Raw genomic sequence first — 15585 nt, forward strand, 5'->3', positions numbered from 1 at the left:
GGGCAGGGAAGGTAAACGTGAGCCTCTTGCTACGCCAGAAAGTAAGGAGGTGCTTGGAAGAAACAGAGTCATGATAAAAGATTGTAGGAAGCAGCCTGAAGAGGCTCCCACTGGCGAAACCTGGGCCTGCCTGTTTGAGGGCAAGAATATGGTAATCCAGAGAATAAAATAAGAATCTGTGACTCCATCCCGATGAATGGAAAAGTGAATAAGTAAATAAATAATTGAGAAAGAAGGGAAAAGTTTTCCTTACAGTGGAATGTCATGTGATCTAATGGAGTCTGCATTGTGCCAGGCTGTGGGTAAAGTATTATAGGTACAGAATGATTGAGCCCTTTTTTGTCACCATAAAGTTAAGAGGAGATAAGTACATGGATAGGCCATTTATTTATTATCTTAACACTACTAGAGTTTAATCTCTCGAGGGCAAGATTCATGTCTTCTGTATTAGGGTGATGTCTCATGTAAATTGCTTAAATGATTGATATATTCATATGGACTCGCTGACCTATATTAAATGTGGGATAACATCTTTATTCATTTTATGATGTTTGTTTATTGTAAAAGGAAATGAAGTGGTAAAAATGTGGAGACACAAATAAAACATAAAGATGAGGGGGGAAATCTTAGAATCCTACCTATTAAATGGGCAACCAGTGTTAACATTTCGGCATATCCCTCTCTGGTCTTACGTGCTAGTTTAAAGATAATGCTGAATATACAGTTTTTATATCTTTATATTCTTCTTAACGTGCCCCATTTCTTTATTCCAAGATGTTTGACTTTACGATGCAAATTATACTTTGACAACTTATTATCTCAGCGGGCCTATTGTGGGAAAATGAATTTTGACCATAAGAATGAAACTCTTAGCATATCAGTAAGTATCTTAACTCTTTGTATGCTAATCGTTAGAATTAGCTGCTGCATTTCTTTTGATAATACATTAATAGTTTTAATCTATTATCTTTGGAAAACAAAAGAACTTACTTTTAAGGCTGGTGTTTGCCAGAGGTTTGAAAATTAAACTGATCACTAGCTAATGCTGCCATTGTAGCGTTAGCTACATCCCCCCTGAAAACCACTATGAAGATAATTAGGAAATTTATTTTCAGTGACAAATGTTTACCCTCTTTCCACTCCACAGGTTTCTTTTTAAAACTCATACAGCATTTTAAATTATGTGGGATATTATAGAAAGTCCATATTCTCTGGAAGCCACTATAGGAATCCAAGAAAGGATTTCTCAGAAGAATGTTCTACCCCATGTAATTGTCTGTACTTACTTATTTCTGAATGCGTCTGTAGATCTAGCCTCAATTAGATAAGCAAAGCCACCGTATTCAACTTTGTGGTGTCTGTGTTTGTGGATCCTTCATAGTTGCATGCATTGAAAGAGGAAGTATGGGATATTGCATTAAAAATTGTGTGGCCAAGTCAAGAGCAACCAGATAATTGGGGCAAAATTTTTAAGTAATTGCTTACTGCTCTTAGTTGCCATAAATTTGTACTTCATTTTTAAAAAAATTATACTTCATTTTATACTTAGGATAAATAATAATTTACAGTACATGTATATAAGACTTATCTAAATTTTTAAAGAATAATAATAATTAAGAGAAAGGATGACTGTGCATTTAAAAATGGTCAAAAGGCTTAAATAGAAACTTCATAAAGTATCCAAATGGTGAATAAGTACATGAAAAAGTGTCCAATATAGTTTTTCATCAGAAAAATACAAATTTATGTCATAAACAATGACTGTCCTGCTGCTAGCAGTGTGACTAAAACTCAACACCGATCATATATTGTGTTGGTGAGACTGTGGGCTTGGAACCCTCATGCCTGGCTGGTGGGAGTATAATTTGATAGAACTAATTTGGAAACCTGTCTCACAGTGTCTGTGAAAGCAATTCCACTCTTCAGAACTCTTCTAAAACTGATAAAATTCGCCTGATTGAATGGTGATGATTAAAGTCAGAATAGTTGTTACCTTTTGGATTTCATAGTGCCTGGGAGAGAGCACAGGGGATCTGCTGAGATGGTGGAAATGTTCTAGGTCTTGATCTGAGTAATTACCCGGGTAATTGAGCAGAAAACTTAAGCTTTATGTTCCTTACTGTATATGAATTATACTCTAATAAAAATGAAAAAGAGAAAATATTAGGGGTGTTTGGATAATTTATCCCCAGAGCTAATTGTGCAGGACAACTGAAGCTATTCCTTCTGCATCATCATCCCTGTTATTCAAAAGAATATTACTGTTTTAAGAATCCTTAAATTCTCTAGTCTTCATTTTATAAATAAGGAAACTAAAACCTAATTAGTAATGGATCAGGGGTAAAATTTAGATCTCCACAATTAATCTAGGGCTTCATTTATTAGATTGATGTAAAATGCAGTTTGGGAGCAAAAGACAGTATCTAGTTACTTAGTTCTTGCTTTTATGTGGGGCATTTTGTTTGGTTGGGTGGGTTTGGTTTTTTACTACTTAGTTGCTTTTTCATTTGGATTTTTACAGATTCAGACTTATGGATAATAAATGTAAAATGTCAGTGTGTGTAACTTCAGAATGTTTTTATAACCCTTTGATATGAATGCTACTTGAGAGGTGATTTTTCAAAGAGTGGAAGAGAAAGTATGTGAAGCTACAGGTCTGCTAAAGCACATGATAAAACTTTATGATAGAAAACCTGATGGTGCTCTGCTTTTTTACCTTGTGGGTATGGTATATATGTATGTCTGGAATTCTATCCAAATGAAAATAGAATTCCTTCTAACTTTTTTTTTAATGTTTATTTTTGAGAGAGATTGAGACAGTGTGAGCCAGGGAGGGTCAGAGCGAGAAGGAGACATAGAATCTGAAGCAGGCTCCAGGCTCTGAGCTGCAGCAGAGAGCCCGACGCAGGGCTCGAACCCACAAACAGTGAGATCATGACCTGAGATGAAGTCGGCTGTTTAACCAACTGAGCCACCCAGGCACCCCTCTAATGTTATTTTATACTGTCTTCCCAGCATACTGTGTAAAAGAGTTTGTTTTTAATTTTATTAATTGCTTTTTTATCGTCCCCATTTGAATCTCTTTTGGAAGAGATTTTATGTTTCAATCATTGCTGCTTTTCTTCTTTGGCCAGTGTGAGCCTCGAAGTTGGTCCTGTTGCCTTTCTGACATTCAGTAATTACTTTTAAAGCGGCTTAACCACTAGATGTCACTGTAATTCAAGTAATGTAAGATTATCTTGGCACTTAGAAATGTTGGAAAAAAGAAATAAAGAAAACAATCTCATTCACAAGACCGATAACAATAAAATATTTAGGAGTAAATTTAAGGAAGTGAAAGATCTATACACTGAAAACTACAAGACATTGATGAAGGAAATTGAAGAAGACACTAATAAGTGGGAAGGTATCCCACAGTCATGGATCAGAATTAATATTGTTAAGTAGATGTCACATCACTAAATGATTTTATTCTTTTTTTCTTTTTCTTTTTTTACTATAAACTCATTCTTTCTAATTCTAGCCAATGTTTTTTGTAAAGACTTTAGTCTGACTTTTGCTGTACTTTGTTTCTTTGTTAATTCTTGGCAGGTTCAGCCTGGAGAGGGAAACAGGGCTGCTTTCAATGACATGAGAGCCTTATCCGGAGGAGAACGTTCTTTTTCCACAGTTTGCTTCATTCTTTCTCTGTGGTCCATTGCTGAGTCTCCTTTCAGATGCTTGGATGAATTTGATGTCTATATGGTAGTGTGAAATTTTGAATTCTGTAATCTTTGTTGTTGGAAATGTGTATTTTGAAAGGAAGCAATGTTTTGTTTAGTTTTACCCACAGTAGAAGGGATCCTGCCTGACACTTCAGTCCGTGATAGGTGGTAGGAAGGAACAAAGAGTTTTAGTGTTCTCCCTGCTGCCCTAGAGACCCCATCCAGGCCGTCAGCGTCTTCCCTAGTTTATTTCCATCTTCCATTTTAACACAGAGTTACAAGCAATTCCTTGTTTGGACGAACGGCAGCCACTGCTGATTTTCTCCCTCTCTTCACAGCTACGCTTTTTGGAAGAGCAATAGATATAACACAAGGGGCAGGAACATTTGACTTCGAAATTAAAAACCTAAGATTAAGACTTAACTTACCCGAAGGACTTGAGGCAAACTATTTATCCTTTTGGGGGTCTCAATTTCTTCATGTATAAAATGATATTACTCATCTTTCCTACCTCAGAGGGTTATGGTGAGACTCCAGTGAGGTCTTCCGTGGAAATGCACTTACAAAGGTGGAGGCACGGAGTAGGCCCTCCCAAACCGGCTGTTAACCGGCCTCTGTATGGTTCCTGGCTCATTCCCTCTAAACCCACTATAATCTGGGTTTAGACTACAGTACTCTAGCAAAACTTGTTTAGCAAAGATCACAAATGAACTTTTAGTATTATTTTAATTCTTTGAAGGAGTTGACACCACAGACCTATCCTGCATCTCTTACAATGTACATTCTGGCCAGCTTCTGCTCTCCTCTTTCCTGGTTCTGGTGTGTTCCAAGCTGCTGTTCTCCTGAAATGTGTGAGGTCCTCTTTGTCTGTTTTTGATACTGTTGTTGATTTTCCTGGATACCATACCCTGCGTACGTCTTCACGCTACACCCCCCCCAACACCCCCCCCACACACAAACACACTCTAACAGCCACCAACACTACCACTTACATTTGGATACCAGCAAATCTGAGTGTCTCATCCTGGCCCCTTTCTCGCACTCCAGACCCATATGCCCAACAGTTTCGATGTCATCTGGCATGACCACGCCTCACACTCAGCAAGTCTTCCACTCAGAGCCTCTTCCTTTTCCTGAATCCCCTACCTTGATTGGTGGCCAATAGCCATTACCCGCCCAGTTACCTTGCTAGGAGACCTTTGATGTATCTGTGATCCTCCCTTCCTTTTCATTTGCCTGTCACAGTCACATCTGACCTTTCGAGTCTCTGCTCCTTCCTGTTACTTGTCCCTGTCTCCTCACCCCCTGCCTGTCATAACTGCCTCCTGTACAGACGCCCAGACTTTAATCTTGCTTCTTCCTTGGTTCCTCCCTCACTGTTTTGCCAGGTTTATATTTCTAAAATGAATCTGATTATGGTCACTCACTTGTTTGGAACTCTGTGGTGGTGAATTATCTGGGATAAAGGTTTAGTTCTTTGGGTATCTGTGAGACCCTTCCTGATGGAGTATCTACCCACTTTGTGGCTTTCCTAACTACTTACGATTTTTAAACACTGTGCCTCTGCGTGTTGTGCCCCCCTTTGTCTACTCACCTTTCAAGGCTTGGTTCGGATGTCACCTTTATGTCACCTTTGTGAACACCAGGCAGAATTAGGAACCCTCAGAACTCCTTTGCCACCACCCTACACCAATTCACACTGTTATTTTTATTTTTTATATTATAGAATATATTATTATGTAATTTGTACTGTATACATTTACTATTACATAGATTTTTGTACATTTTCTTTTTTTAAATTTTTTTTTTTTTTCAACGTTCTTTATTTATTTTTGGGACAGAGAGAGACAAAGCATGAACGGGGGAGGGGCAGAGAGAGAGAGAGGGAGACACAGAATCGGAAACAGGCTCCAGGCTCCGAGCCATCAGCCCAGAGCCTGACGCGGGGCTCGAACTCACGGACCGCGAGATCGTGACCTGGCTGAAGTCTGATGCTTAACCGACTGCGCCACCCAGGCGCCCCGATTTTTGTACATTTTCATTCTGTTGCCATTTCCTATTCTCATGTCTGAATCGTCTACCAAATTATACCTTTTTTGGAAGTTACCAACTATGGCTTGATCATGTTTCTACCTGTCTGATGCCTGGCCCATAAGTATTTAGAAAATGCTCATTCATGGAACATTTTAATCCTGTTTAATCCTTCAGTGTCATTTTTTCCCCGTGATAACATTGCTGTGATTGCTTAGAAATTCTTCTGAGAATTGGCTTCAGAGCTAATTCACAAATCGCAGAAGATGATTGTTCTTTCCATGCAGTGATTTTGTCCAAAATGCCATTTTGCAGCCTTATCTCTTATTTGTCAAATTTAATTCTGTTCTTTCTCTTTTAGAAACTTAGTGGTTCTTTTTAAAAAAAAAAATTTAATGTTTATTTATTCTTGAGAGAGAGAAAGAGAAAGAGCACAAACAGAGGAGGGGCAGACAGAGAGATGGAGGCACAGAATCCGAAGCAGGCTCCAGGCTCTGAGCTGTCACCACAGAGCCCTACGTGGGGCTTGAACCCATGAACTGTGAGATCATGACCTGAGCCAAAGTCAGACGCTTAACTAACTGAGCCACCCAGGCGCCCCTGGAAACTTAGAGGTTCTTAATCAAAATGGCATTTTGCCCCATTGGAACTATTCAGAAAAATGTACCTAAGTCCTGAAAACCAATTGGAAGCAAATGCAGACATTTTGGTGGTTTGGTGGCTTTGTTATCAAATGATAGGCCTCCCCAGGGCAGTGTTTTGAAAGGAAAGCATTCTACTTGAACAAGCTCTCGTTATTTTTGTTAACTTTAAGTTAGGTTGCTTTACAGATATGTCTGAGGGAAGAATTTATATAATACAAGCCATTGAGCTATGCAACCAGGATGTTACTAACCTGTCTGCCTCCAAAACAGTGTGTTCTTTTTTTAAAATTATTTTTTAATGTTTATTTATTTTTGAAAAGAGTGAGAGACACAGAACACAAGCAGGGGAGGGGCAGAGAGAGAGGGAGACACAGAATCCAAAGCAGGCTCCAGGCTCTGAGCCATCAGCACTGAGGCTGACGCAGGGCTCGAACCCACAAACCTCAAGATCGTGACCTGAGCCAAAGTCAGACACTTAACCGCCCCCCCAGGCGCTCCCCAAACACTGTGTTCTTAACCACCATGCTGTACTGCCACATAAATTTTCAAATAGACCGTTAAAAATATATGCCTATAATAACATTTGTTTATGTTTTCAACTTTTCAGGAATTTTCAAGGTAGGGAGCAGTACTTTGATTTTTTTCTTTCTCTGATAATTGAACTCAGAAAATGTAAGCACACAGTTTAATTTAGTTTCAAAACCTGTTACAATGAAAAAAAAATTAATTAAAAAATCCCTGTTATAATGAAGCGTTATTTTTCTATACACTGATATGCTATTCAACTTAAAGATTGAATGGAGGAATTGGTTTGTAAATTTACATTGGTTCAAATTGCACACATTGTAGAAAGTGGTGGGGCAGGGTCAGAGGTTTTAAAACACCTTAATCATTGAGGGACATTTTGACAGAATTAGTAACTTTATAGCTAGTCATTTTTTATGTTGTTCTCCTGAGGTATTAATTATTATTACTGTAAAAATTAGATTCATTTTGTAACATTTAGTTGTGTCTTTGGGATATTTGTTGATTATTTTAATTGCTAAATATATTTGAGGTAGGGAGCTATGTTTACTAAAACAATCTGACTATAGAAATTACCTGGAAGAGACATGTATTGTCATTTTCCACTCATAGTTTTGGATATTATCTTTCCCTGTAAGAATAGTTTGGCATCATCAATAAGGTAGTAGATGATCCCTGGATAAAAATGCAGCAGTTGGTATCAGCCAGCAGAATGCTGCTTCTGCAGGAACGTGATTAATGCAGCAGTGACCCTAACTTTTTTCCCTAGGACATGGTTAACCGGAGAATTGCCATGGATATGATACTCAAGATGGCGGACTCCCAGCGTTTCAGACAGTTCATCTTGCTTACCCCTCAAAGCATGAGGTAACTTTGAAAAACTTCTTCTGTGAATATATACATCAAGATATAAAGGGGGAAAATAAATCTCTTATAATCTAAATTTTTAAAATGCAAACACAGAAATCACCAATATTAAGAAATAAATCAGTTCCTGTGTCAGGAGATCTAAGATAATTTTTCCTTTTTAGGTACTTAAAATTGTATTTTTATTATCTCCCTTCCATAACAAAACCAAGTTGATTTAAATATGAGTACTGACTTGTTATTATTTCCATTTTGACTCTGTTCCTTTGTGATTATCATGACCAACTAATAAAGCAATTTAATTTTACTAATTCTGTTTAGACTAAAGACACAATTCAGGATTTCCCTAGTCTTGGCTCTTTTCCCGGTGACTTACGGCTACCAGTCTTTCTAAATAAGGAGCTCTCCCCTGCTGGCAGTCGGCATGGTGTTACTTAGAGTTGATACTCTGCCTCTAAAGCGGTCACTTGGTCCTAGGGAGATTTAAGTTTGTGATTGGGAATTTTCAGGTAGACAAGATTTAAGTTTGTGACTGGGAATTTTCAGGTAGACAGAATTTCCTGGCAAGACAAGAAGAACAAGAGTTAGAAAGAGCTGGTATATAAATCTCATTTTCTTTTTCTTCTAAACTGAAAGCCCCTGGCATTTAGCAGGAAGTTAATTTTTAAAAATGAAAACAAATTATTTCTTGATTGCAAATTATATTTCTCCTAGAACTCCTGATATTCAACATATCCCACATTAGTAGATAGGGTAGATTTGTGTTTTCATGAGGTAGGAATAGAATTTTTTTTAATGTGAAAAAAATTTCCTAGACGTTTTGAATAATTAATTTTACTTCCTCTAGTTCACTTCCATCTAGTAAACTGATTAGAATTCTTCGGATGTCTGACCCTGAAAGAGGACAGACTACGTTGCCTTTCCGACCTGTGACTCATGAGGAGGAAGAAGACCGGAGCTGATCTGTAGCCGCTGGTGCCACGGGCTGCATCCTCACGTGGAAGAGTTGTAAAGGGAAACAGTTCAGGAGTCTGTGATGAAATAAAATGAAACTGAAGATATTCTGAAATAAAAGAAGCTCCTTTATACATCTGGCCCCAATAAAATGTGTAAATAAATCTAGAAAGCCTACTACAACCAGCAATTTAAAATTACTGTTACTTTACTTTGAGAAAATTAATTTCATAGTACTGGTTTTAAATCTTTTTTTTTTTTAAGTTTTTTTTTTTAACCATCTACTTTTATAGATTGTTTTTCAGAAGTAAAATTTTGTACATATGTACATGTACATATCTGTTTAGTTTGGGTTCATTTCTATAGTATTTTGTAAGAATTAAAATAAAAGTTTGAGCACCTGATTATATTTAGTTTTGTTTTCCCGAATATCACATTCTCATCGCAGGTGGTGCACAGGTGGTCTGGGGACGGGGACCAGTTTACAGTGGATTTATTGTCTGTCTGTGCTTATTAATGATGAGGGGCCTGCACAGGAGTATAAAGCTTTGGTCAGAATCCCTGTACAGGTCACTTTGTACCATTAGAGATACAACTATAGATTTGAGCTGTACTTTTAATTACTATATCTCATTCAAACTGAGGATGCCCTCTGTCTGTATGGCACTTTGAAGGAGCCCTGGAACACCACCAGCTCTGACACAGTGCCTTTCAGAGTCCCCTGTCGTCCACCCAGCTAAGCGTCTAACCTGTGTCACAACAGGATTGTGACACAGCACTGCACCCTGACCTGCAGCCTGTTTGCCTGGTTTATGAACCCTCAGTCCGCTGCCTGGGGCTCCTGGGCTCTGGCTCAGCTGAGAGGACCCAGGCTGGGAAGAAGGTCTGGGAGAACTGGGGGCCCCTGTGGAGCAGGAAAGCAGCCCAGAGCCAAAGGCCAGCCTGTTGATGGGAACTGACATCAGTGCTATCAAAGACCTCTCCTGATTTTAGAGCTGGCCTTGGAATGATAAAATCTAGCATATTGTAGGAAATGGTATTTATCAGCTTTTTTTTTTTTTTTTTTAATCTTTTTTAAGAAGGCATGAATAGGACTTCTGCCTGGATTCTCTGTGTTTGATACTAGGGTAAGTGCTAAAGTTTTAAGACAGACATGGGTATTCAAGAAGCACTTCCTGTATTGCCAGCAATAAATATTTATGTAATTGAAAAGGACGTATTTTAAGAAAAACAGTATTTTAAAAAACAACAGCACTTCTATTGTTACTGAGAAAAAATGGATTTTGTTTTTTTATTTTAGGGAAGGGAGTCTGATTTAGCCTTAATGTGAGATCAGTTGGCAAACTTCTTTTCTAATCTAAGAATTTATAGAAAGAGGAGATGTATGCTGAAAGTTTTAAACATCCTCCATAACCAAAGTCTGACCTTTTCAAGTTATGTTTATAACTAATTTGTATCAAAACTATTTTTTAACATACATGTGCTTTTTCAAATAAAAAAAATGAAGAATATACCAAATGCATAAACTTAGATTAGCTAAATAATTTTTGCATCTAAATCCTTAACGATAGTTTTTGAATGTTACGGTTCTGAGTGCAGAGTGGGAAATAAAATCCTCAAGTATCTGAATATCTTTTGCTAAGAGTTGAAGATTATTCATTGCTTTAGCCTCACAAAGTTTTGGTTTCAACTATCATAAGTGAAAATAATCTCAATTAATGTTCTAATTAATAGTAACATTGGTTAATTAGAATAAAAGAAGAAAAAAAATTAACTATACGTAACTTCTAAAAATAAAGCTTAAAACGTATATGTATGGGGTGACTTCACTACATCAGAGGGTTCCTCGACCCCTGGTTTATCATCAGGGCTGAACTGAGGAATGAAATCCCGGGAAACAAGGGGCACATACTCCCTCGGACTCTTCAATCCTACCTTCTCAAATCCGTGGGGTGGACGTGATTAAAACCAGTCTCAAGATGACAAATACGATGAGTTTTAGTAAACCAAGATATAAATAATAGTTACTCAATATTGAAGATTCAGTCACTGCCTTCTTGTTTAAGTATTTTCACTTCTCCCGTTCTCTAGTGCTGCTTTTTTTTTTTTTTTTCTTTCCTTCACATGTCTCCAAAATGTCTCAGTTCTGAGTAAGAAACTATTGTCTAGGACTTGGGCTGAATCAGAAGTGTTTTCGACTGGTGGAGCCCCAAGGATCCCGATTTCCTTTGTACAGGCAGGTGTGACACAACTTAGTACGAAGTATTGTGTCCCGAGTCAGTAATGTTCCGGTTAGATTTAGGACTTGGTTTTACGTCAACACAGATAGATGTACCTCAGCCAGCTCAGACTTTCTGGAGAACTGGTTTGAAACTTAGAGTTCTATGAGTTCATAGGGTAACAGATACTTCATGACAGGAGCTAAATGGCTGTGGACTTGAAGATTCACCAAAACAGTATTTAATAGGAATAGCTTTTGATTAAAGAGTGGTAAACTAATAGGGTAGATATAAATTCGCTGTTTCTTTGAGTCAGCAAACGAAATGTTCTGTCCTAATTATATATAATATTGATACCTACCCTATTACATTTTGGCCGGGGCATCTGGATAGAATCCATAGAAACAACTGTGGCCTGAGAACACTCACTGATCAGCAAGCTTAGAGGGCTGTTGCTCCCTGATTTTCTGCAGTATACGAATGTAGAGATTAATTCATGCAAAAATGATGAAGTTCCTGCCATGTGCTTATAGCACTTTAAAGCACGGGGGACACTCCTGTGAGTAATACCAAATCTGCCCTCATGGAGCTGAAAGTTATAATTTCCAGGTAACTGTAATTGCTTGCATAATAAAGCAGGGTAAGGAGTTAACAGTGGAGGGGAGTGGTATCTCAGAAGCCCTGTTAGGGGAAGACTTTGCAGAAGGTATTTAAGCAGAGCCTGAAACGAGCGAGAGAACGAGCTATGGGAAGACCTAGGGCAGCAGTTCCAGGCAGAGGAAATGAGGGCAAAGGCCCTCTTGCGAGAATGAACTTCATGTCCGGGAATCGAAAGGCTCATGTTGATACAGCTTCATGAGCAAAGGGGATGAGGTTCAGAGGTAGGCAGAAGAAAGATCATTTGACGTCTAAGGAAGTTTTCAGACCTGGTCTAGTAAACCTATTTAAAGACTCCTCCTGGCTGCTGTGGGAATAGAGTAGGGTTTGGGCCGTGGTGAACAGAAAGCAAGCCCTGACGGTGGTCCAGGTAAGAGGTCATGGGGACTTGGGCCAAAGTAATGGGAGGAGCAGCATTTAAATTTGAGATCTAGGGGCGCCTGGGTGGTGCAGTCGGTTGAGCGTCCGACTTCAGCCAGGTCACAATCTCGCAGCCCGTGAGTTCGAGCCCCGCCTCAGGCTCTGGGCTGATGGCTCGGAGCCTGGAGCCTGTTTCCGATTCTGTGTCTCCCTCTCTCTCTGCCCCTCTCCCGTTCATGCTCTGTCTCTCTCTGTCCCAAAAGTAAATAAATGTTGAAAAAAAAATTTTTTTTTTAAATAAATTTGAGATCTAGAGGCAGTGGAGTTGCTGGTAATACTGGGGAGTTGTGAGAGAAGAATCAAGGATAATTGGCCTGGGGCCTAAAACCTAAGGTGATACGGTGCCTTTCACAAGGAAGGCGAAGGAGCGGACGAGGAGGCCAGCACACTGCTACTTGATGAGGAAAGTCACGCTGGCGAGTGTGAAAATGGAAAACTCCACTTAAGAGTCTGAAGATCTATAGTTCACCTGCAAGATGCTGAGAAAAATCCAAACTGTGTGCCCAGAATACTGGAGAAACGTAATTGCTTGCAAGAAAGGACCTACGGGAACCCCACGCTACTGTATTTAGAGGCTCTAATTGACTATCAGTTTCTCGCCATAGCCCTACACATCCTCTGCCGTAGGGCTCTCGGAACACATCTGTTTAAGCATGTGTTTTACTTCTTGACATTATTTCCAACCGTGTGGAGAAAATTCTGCTCTTTAAGAAAGAAATTCAGAGACACCTGGGTGGCTCAGTCAGTAAGGCATCTGACTTCAGCTCAGGTCATGATCTCACGGTTTGTGGGTTTGAACCGTGTGTCGGGCTCTGTGCTGACAGCTCAGATTCTGTCTCTCTCTCTGCCCCTCCCCTGCTCACACTCTCTCTCTCAAAAATAAACATAAACATAAAATTTTTTTTTAAAAAAAAAGAAAAGAAAGTTCATATTATTCATCCAGAGACTGTTATCCCAAATGAGTGAATTATAGGAAATATAATTTCTTCAAACAAAAGGATTCCCTTGTAAAAAGCAAGACATGGAATCATATTCCCTTGACTCTGGATGGGTTTTTGACTTTCTTGTCACCAGTAAAATGCTATCTGTGGAAGTGGTATTTCATGACCTGGGGTCAGGTCAGAAAAAACTATGAAACGTCCAGCCTCTTCTTAGGACTACTTGAGCTGGAGCCTGAACCACCATGAAAGTCGCTGAGGCCACCGCGGTGTGAGAAAGCACAAACTGGCCCCAGATGGGGGGGGAGCCCTGAGATCATGGGAAGAGAACCCCCAGCTGCTCCAGACCCCTGTGTCAGCTCAAGCTGCCACAGGCCTGCAACTGCAGGAGAGACCCCGAGCCAGAATCCTCCACACCTCTCTCAAACCCTTGCCCCACAGACCACGGAAATAGTAAAATGATTGCTTCTATCTCAAGCCACCAGGTGTTGGGGGTGAGGTGTTGCGGAACACTGGTGACTGAACCACTCCCATTACTCCCCACCCCCAATAGCTACTCTGATGTGATATTTCCTTTTGTTTCAACATGACTTCAGTGTTCTTACCGTGAGAATGCGTTGTTGACATTTATATATTACACCCTGCAAGAGATTTTATTTCTCTTTTCCCTGTTCGGCATGTTGCTGTGCGTGCATTGTTGCTCCTGGCCACTTTGTAGTTCGCCTAGGATGCATCGATCACACTTTACCTATTCCTCCAGCGATGAGCCGCCAGGTTGCCTGCAGTTCCCCCACATGCTGTCACAGACATCCTGGGACATGTCCCCTTACGGCGCCCTGTAGGTCTGTGAGCACTTCTTCGGGCAATACACCCAGAAGTGAGCATGCTGCCTCCCAGAGCGCCCGCGCACTTGCTCTAGCCAAGCTCGGCTGCACCCGTCTACACTACCGGTGCCGTGTTCACTTGCTGGCCCAGTCCCCACATTGTATTTATGAAAAGAACGAGTGGGGCTGCTGGACGGTTGGGTGTTTTTCTCTCTCCATAATTGCCCTGAACATCTCGGGGGCTCCCTTCCTTCAGGTCTTCCTCTACATGTCACCTAACTACTCCGTCACAAATAGTTACTGCTACGTGCCTTCGCTGCCCATCCTTCTCAGCTCATGGTTCTTTTCTTCGCTGTTCTTACAGGTGGACGTGTGTGTGTGTGTGTGTGTGTGTGGTGTTTGGGTATCATTTGTCTCCCCCCCGTGAGAAGGGCGTTGGGTGCGTAGGGTGTGGCCAATGAAGATTTGCTATGAATGCATAGCCAGAGTCTGACTTAACCGAGTACCATTCTAAGGAGCCTCCCCGGCTCCTCACCCCACCTCCCCGTCACTTAGTAGGGGGAGAGAATATCGAGGGGGCACCGAGGCTCTCCCATCTCTCCCTGCCCCCACTTTGGACTCACCAAGCACAGGGGCGAAGGACATTCTATTAGCACTTGGGACGGTTCTATCAGTGTTTCAGGTACCATCGGCGTCCCGAGTGTTTGTGGTGAGGTGTGCTTGCTCACAGCTTCTTGTTGAATGGCTGCATGAAATCGTTAGGCCCTGGTCTCTGGTCTGACTTAATGATCCTAAGACAGACAAAGGAAGAGTACTTAGAGAAAAAAAAAAAGGCACGGAATAAAAAGTGAATAATATATAGCACTGCCCTGTCTGATACTGTAACTATTAGCCACATGTGGCAAATAAATTAATTAAAATGAAAATTAAGTTCCTGAGTCACATTAGCCATATCGAAGTACTCAATGGTTACATGAAGCTGGTGCAGACGTACACATTTCCATCACCCCAGAGAGTTCTGTTGCACAGCCCTGAAGAAAAAAACAGCTTCTCTAGATACTTTCTGAAAATCCCAACCTGCCTTTAGAGTTCTTGAGGAAATCTTTTCCACCTGCCTTCCTCAGGGCTAAAGGGGTCAGCATTTTGTTCTATCATTAAAAATAACAACCAGTATACTTTTGACTTGGAAAGATAGACGTATTCTTTCCTATGGGCTACTTTTGGAGGACACTTAGCTGGCTGCATGTGTCCTCCACATGCTTCTGAAGAAGGTGATGTGTCCTGGGGCACCTGGGTGGCTCAGTCAGTTAAGCGTTGGACTTTGGCTCAGGTCATGATCTTGTGGTTCGTGGGTTCGAGCCCCTCATCAGGCTCTGTGCTGACAGCTTGGAGCCTGGAGCCTGCTTCGGATTCTGTGTCTCCCTCTCTTTCCGCCCCTCCCCCACTCATGCTCTGTGTCTCTCAAAAATAAACAAACATTAAAAAAATTAAAAGAAAAAGAAAAGAGATGATGTGTCCTCAGCACCCAGTCACGTTGAGATGAAGCTTATTTTCACACAGTGAGCATTTGTTGAGAACAAATAAGCTTTATGTTTCATTTCAACTTTACATAGCATGTTTTTTGCCCTGCTTTTGAGGGCCAGGATGAAGGGTTGGAAAGTTGCTGTCATTTGGTGTCATTAATTCTCTGAATTCCGAAGTTGTGTGTTTAAGAGGGTCGATTTGGTAAGTTGTTGCTACCTGACCCTTGATGATTATGAACATCAAATTTAAAATTATGAAGTAAGAATTGAGGGAAAAAG

At 40.4% G+C, this 15585-nt stretch overlaps 1 protein-coding gene across 1 annotated transcript in view; it reads left to right on the forward strand.

Moving 5' to 3' along the window:
* Positions 1-9129, forward strand: part of SMC6 (structural maintenance of chromosomes 6) — a 78126-nt gene extending 68997 nt beyond the window's left edge. The window contains 4 exon segments of the mRNA XM_043604489.1: positions 775-880; positions 3592-3744; positions 7674-7771; positions 8619-9129. Of these exon segments, the coding sequence (XP_043460424.1) occupies positions 775-880; positions 3592-3744; positions 7674-7771; positions 8619-8733 (472 nt within the window). The 3' untranslated portion in view covers positions 8734-9129.
* Positions 9130-15585: the final 6456 nt, after the last annotated feature.

This window comes from Prionailurus bengalensis, chromosome A3, assembly GCF_016509475.1.
Source record: "Prionailurus bengalensis isolate Pbe53 chromosome A3, Fcat_Pben_1.1_paternal_pri, whole genome shotgun sequence".
NCBI lineage: Eukaryota > Metazoa > Chordata > Mammalia > Carnivora > Felidae > Prionailurus > Prionailurus bengalensis.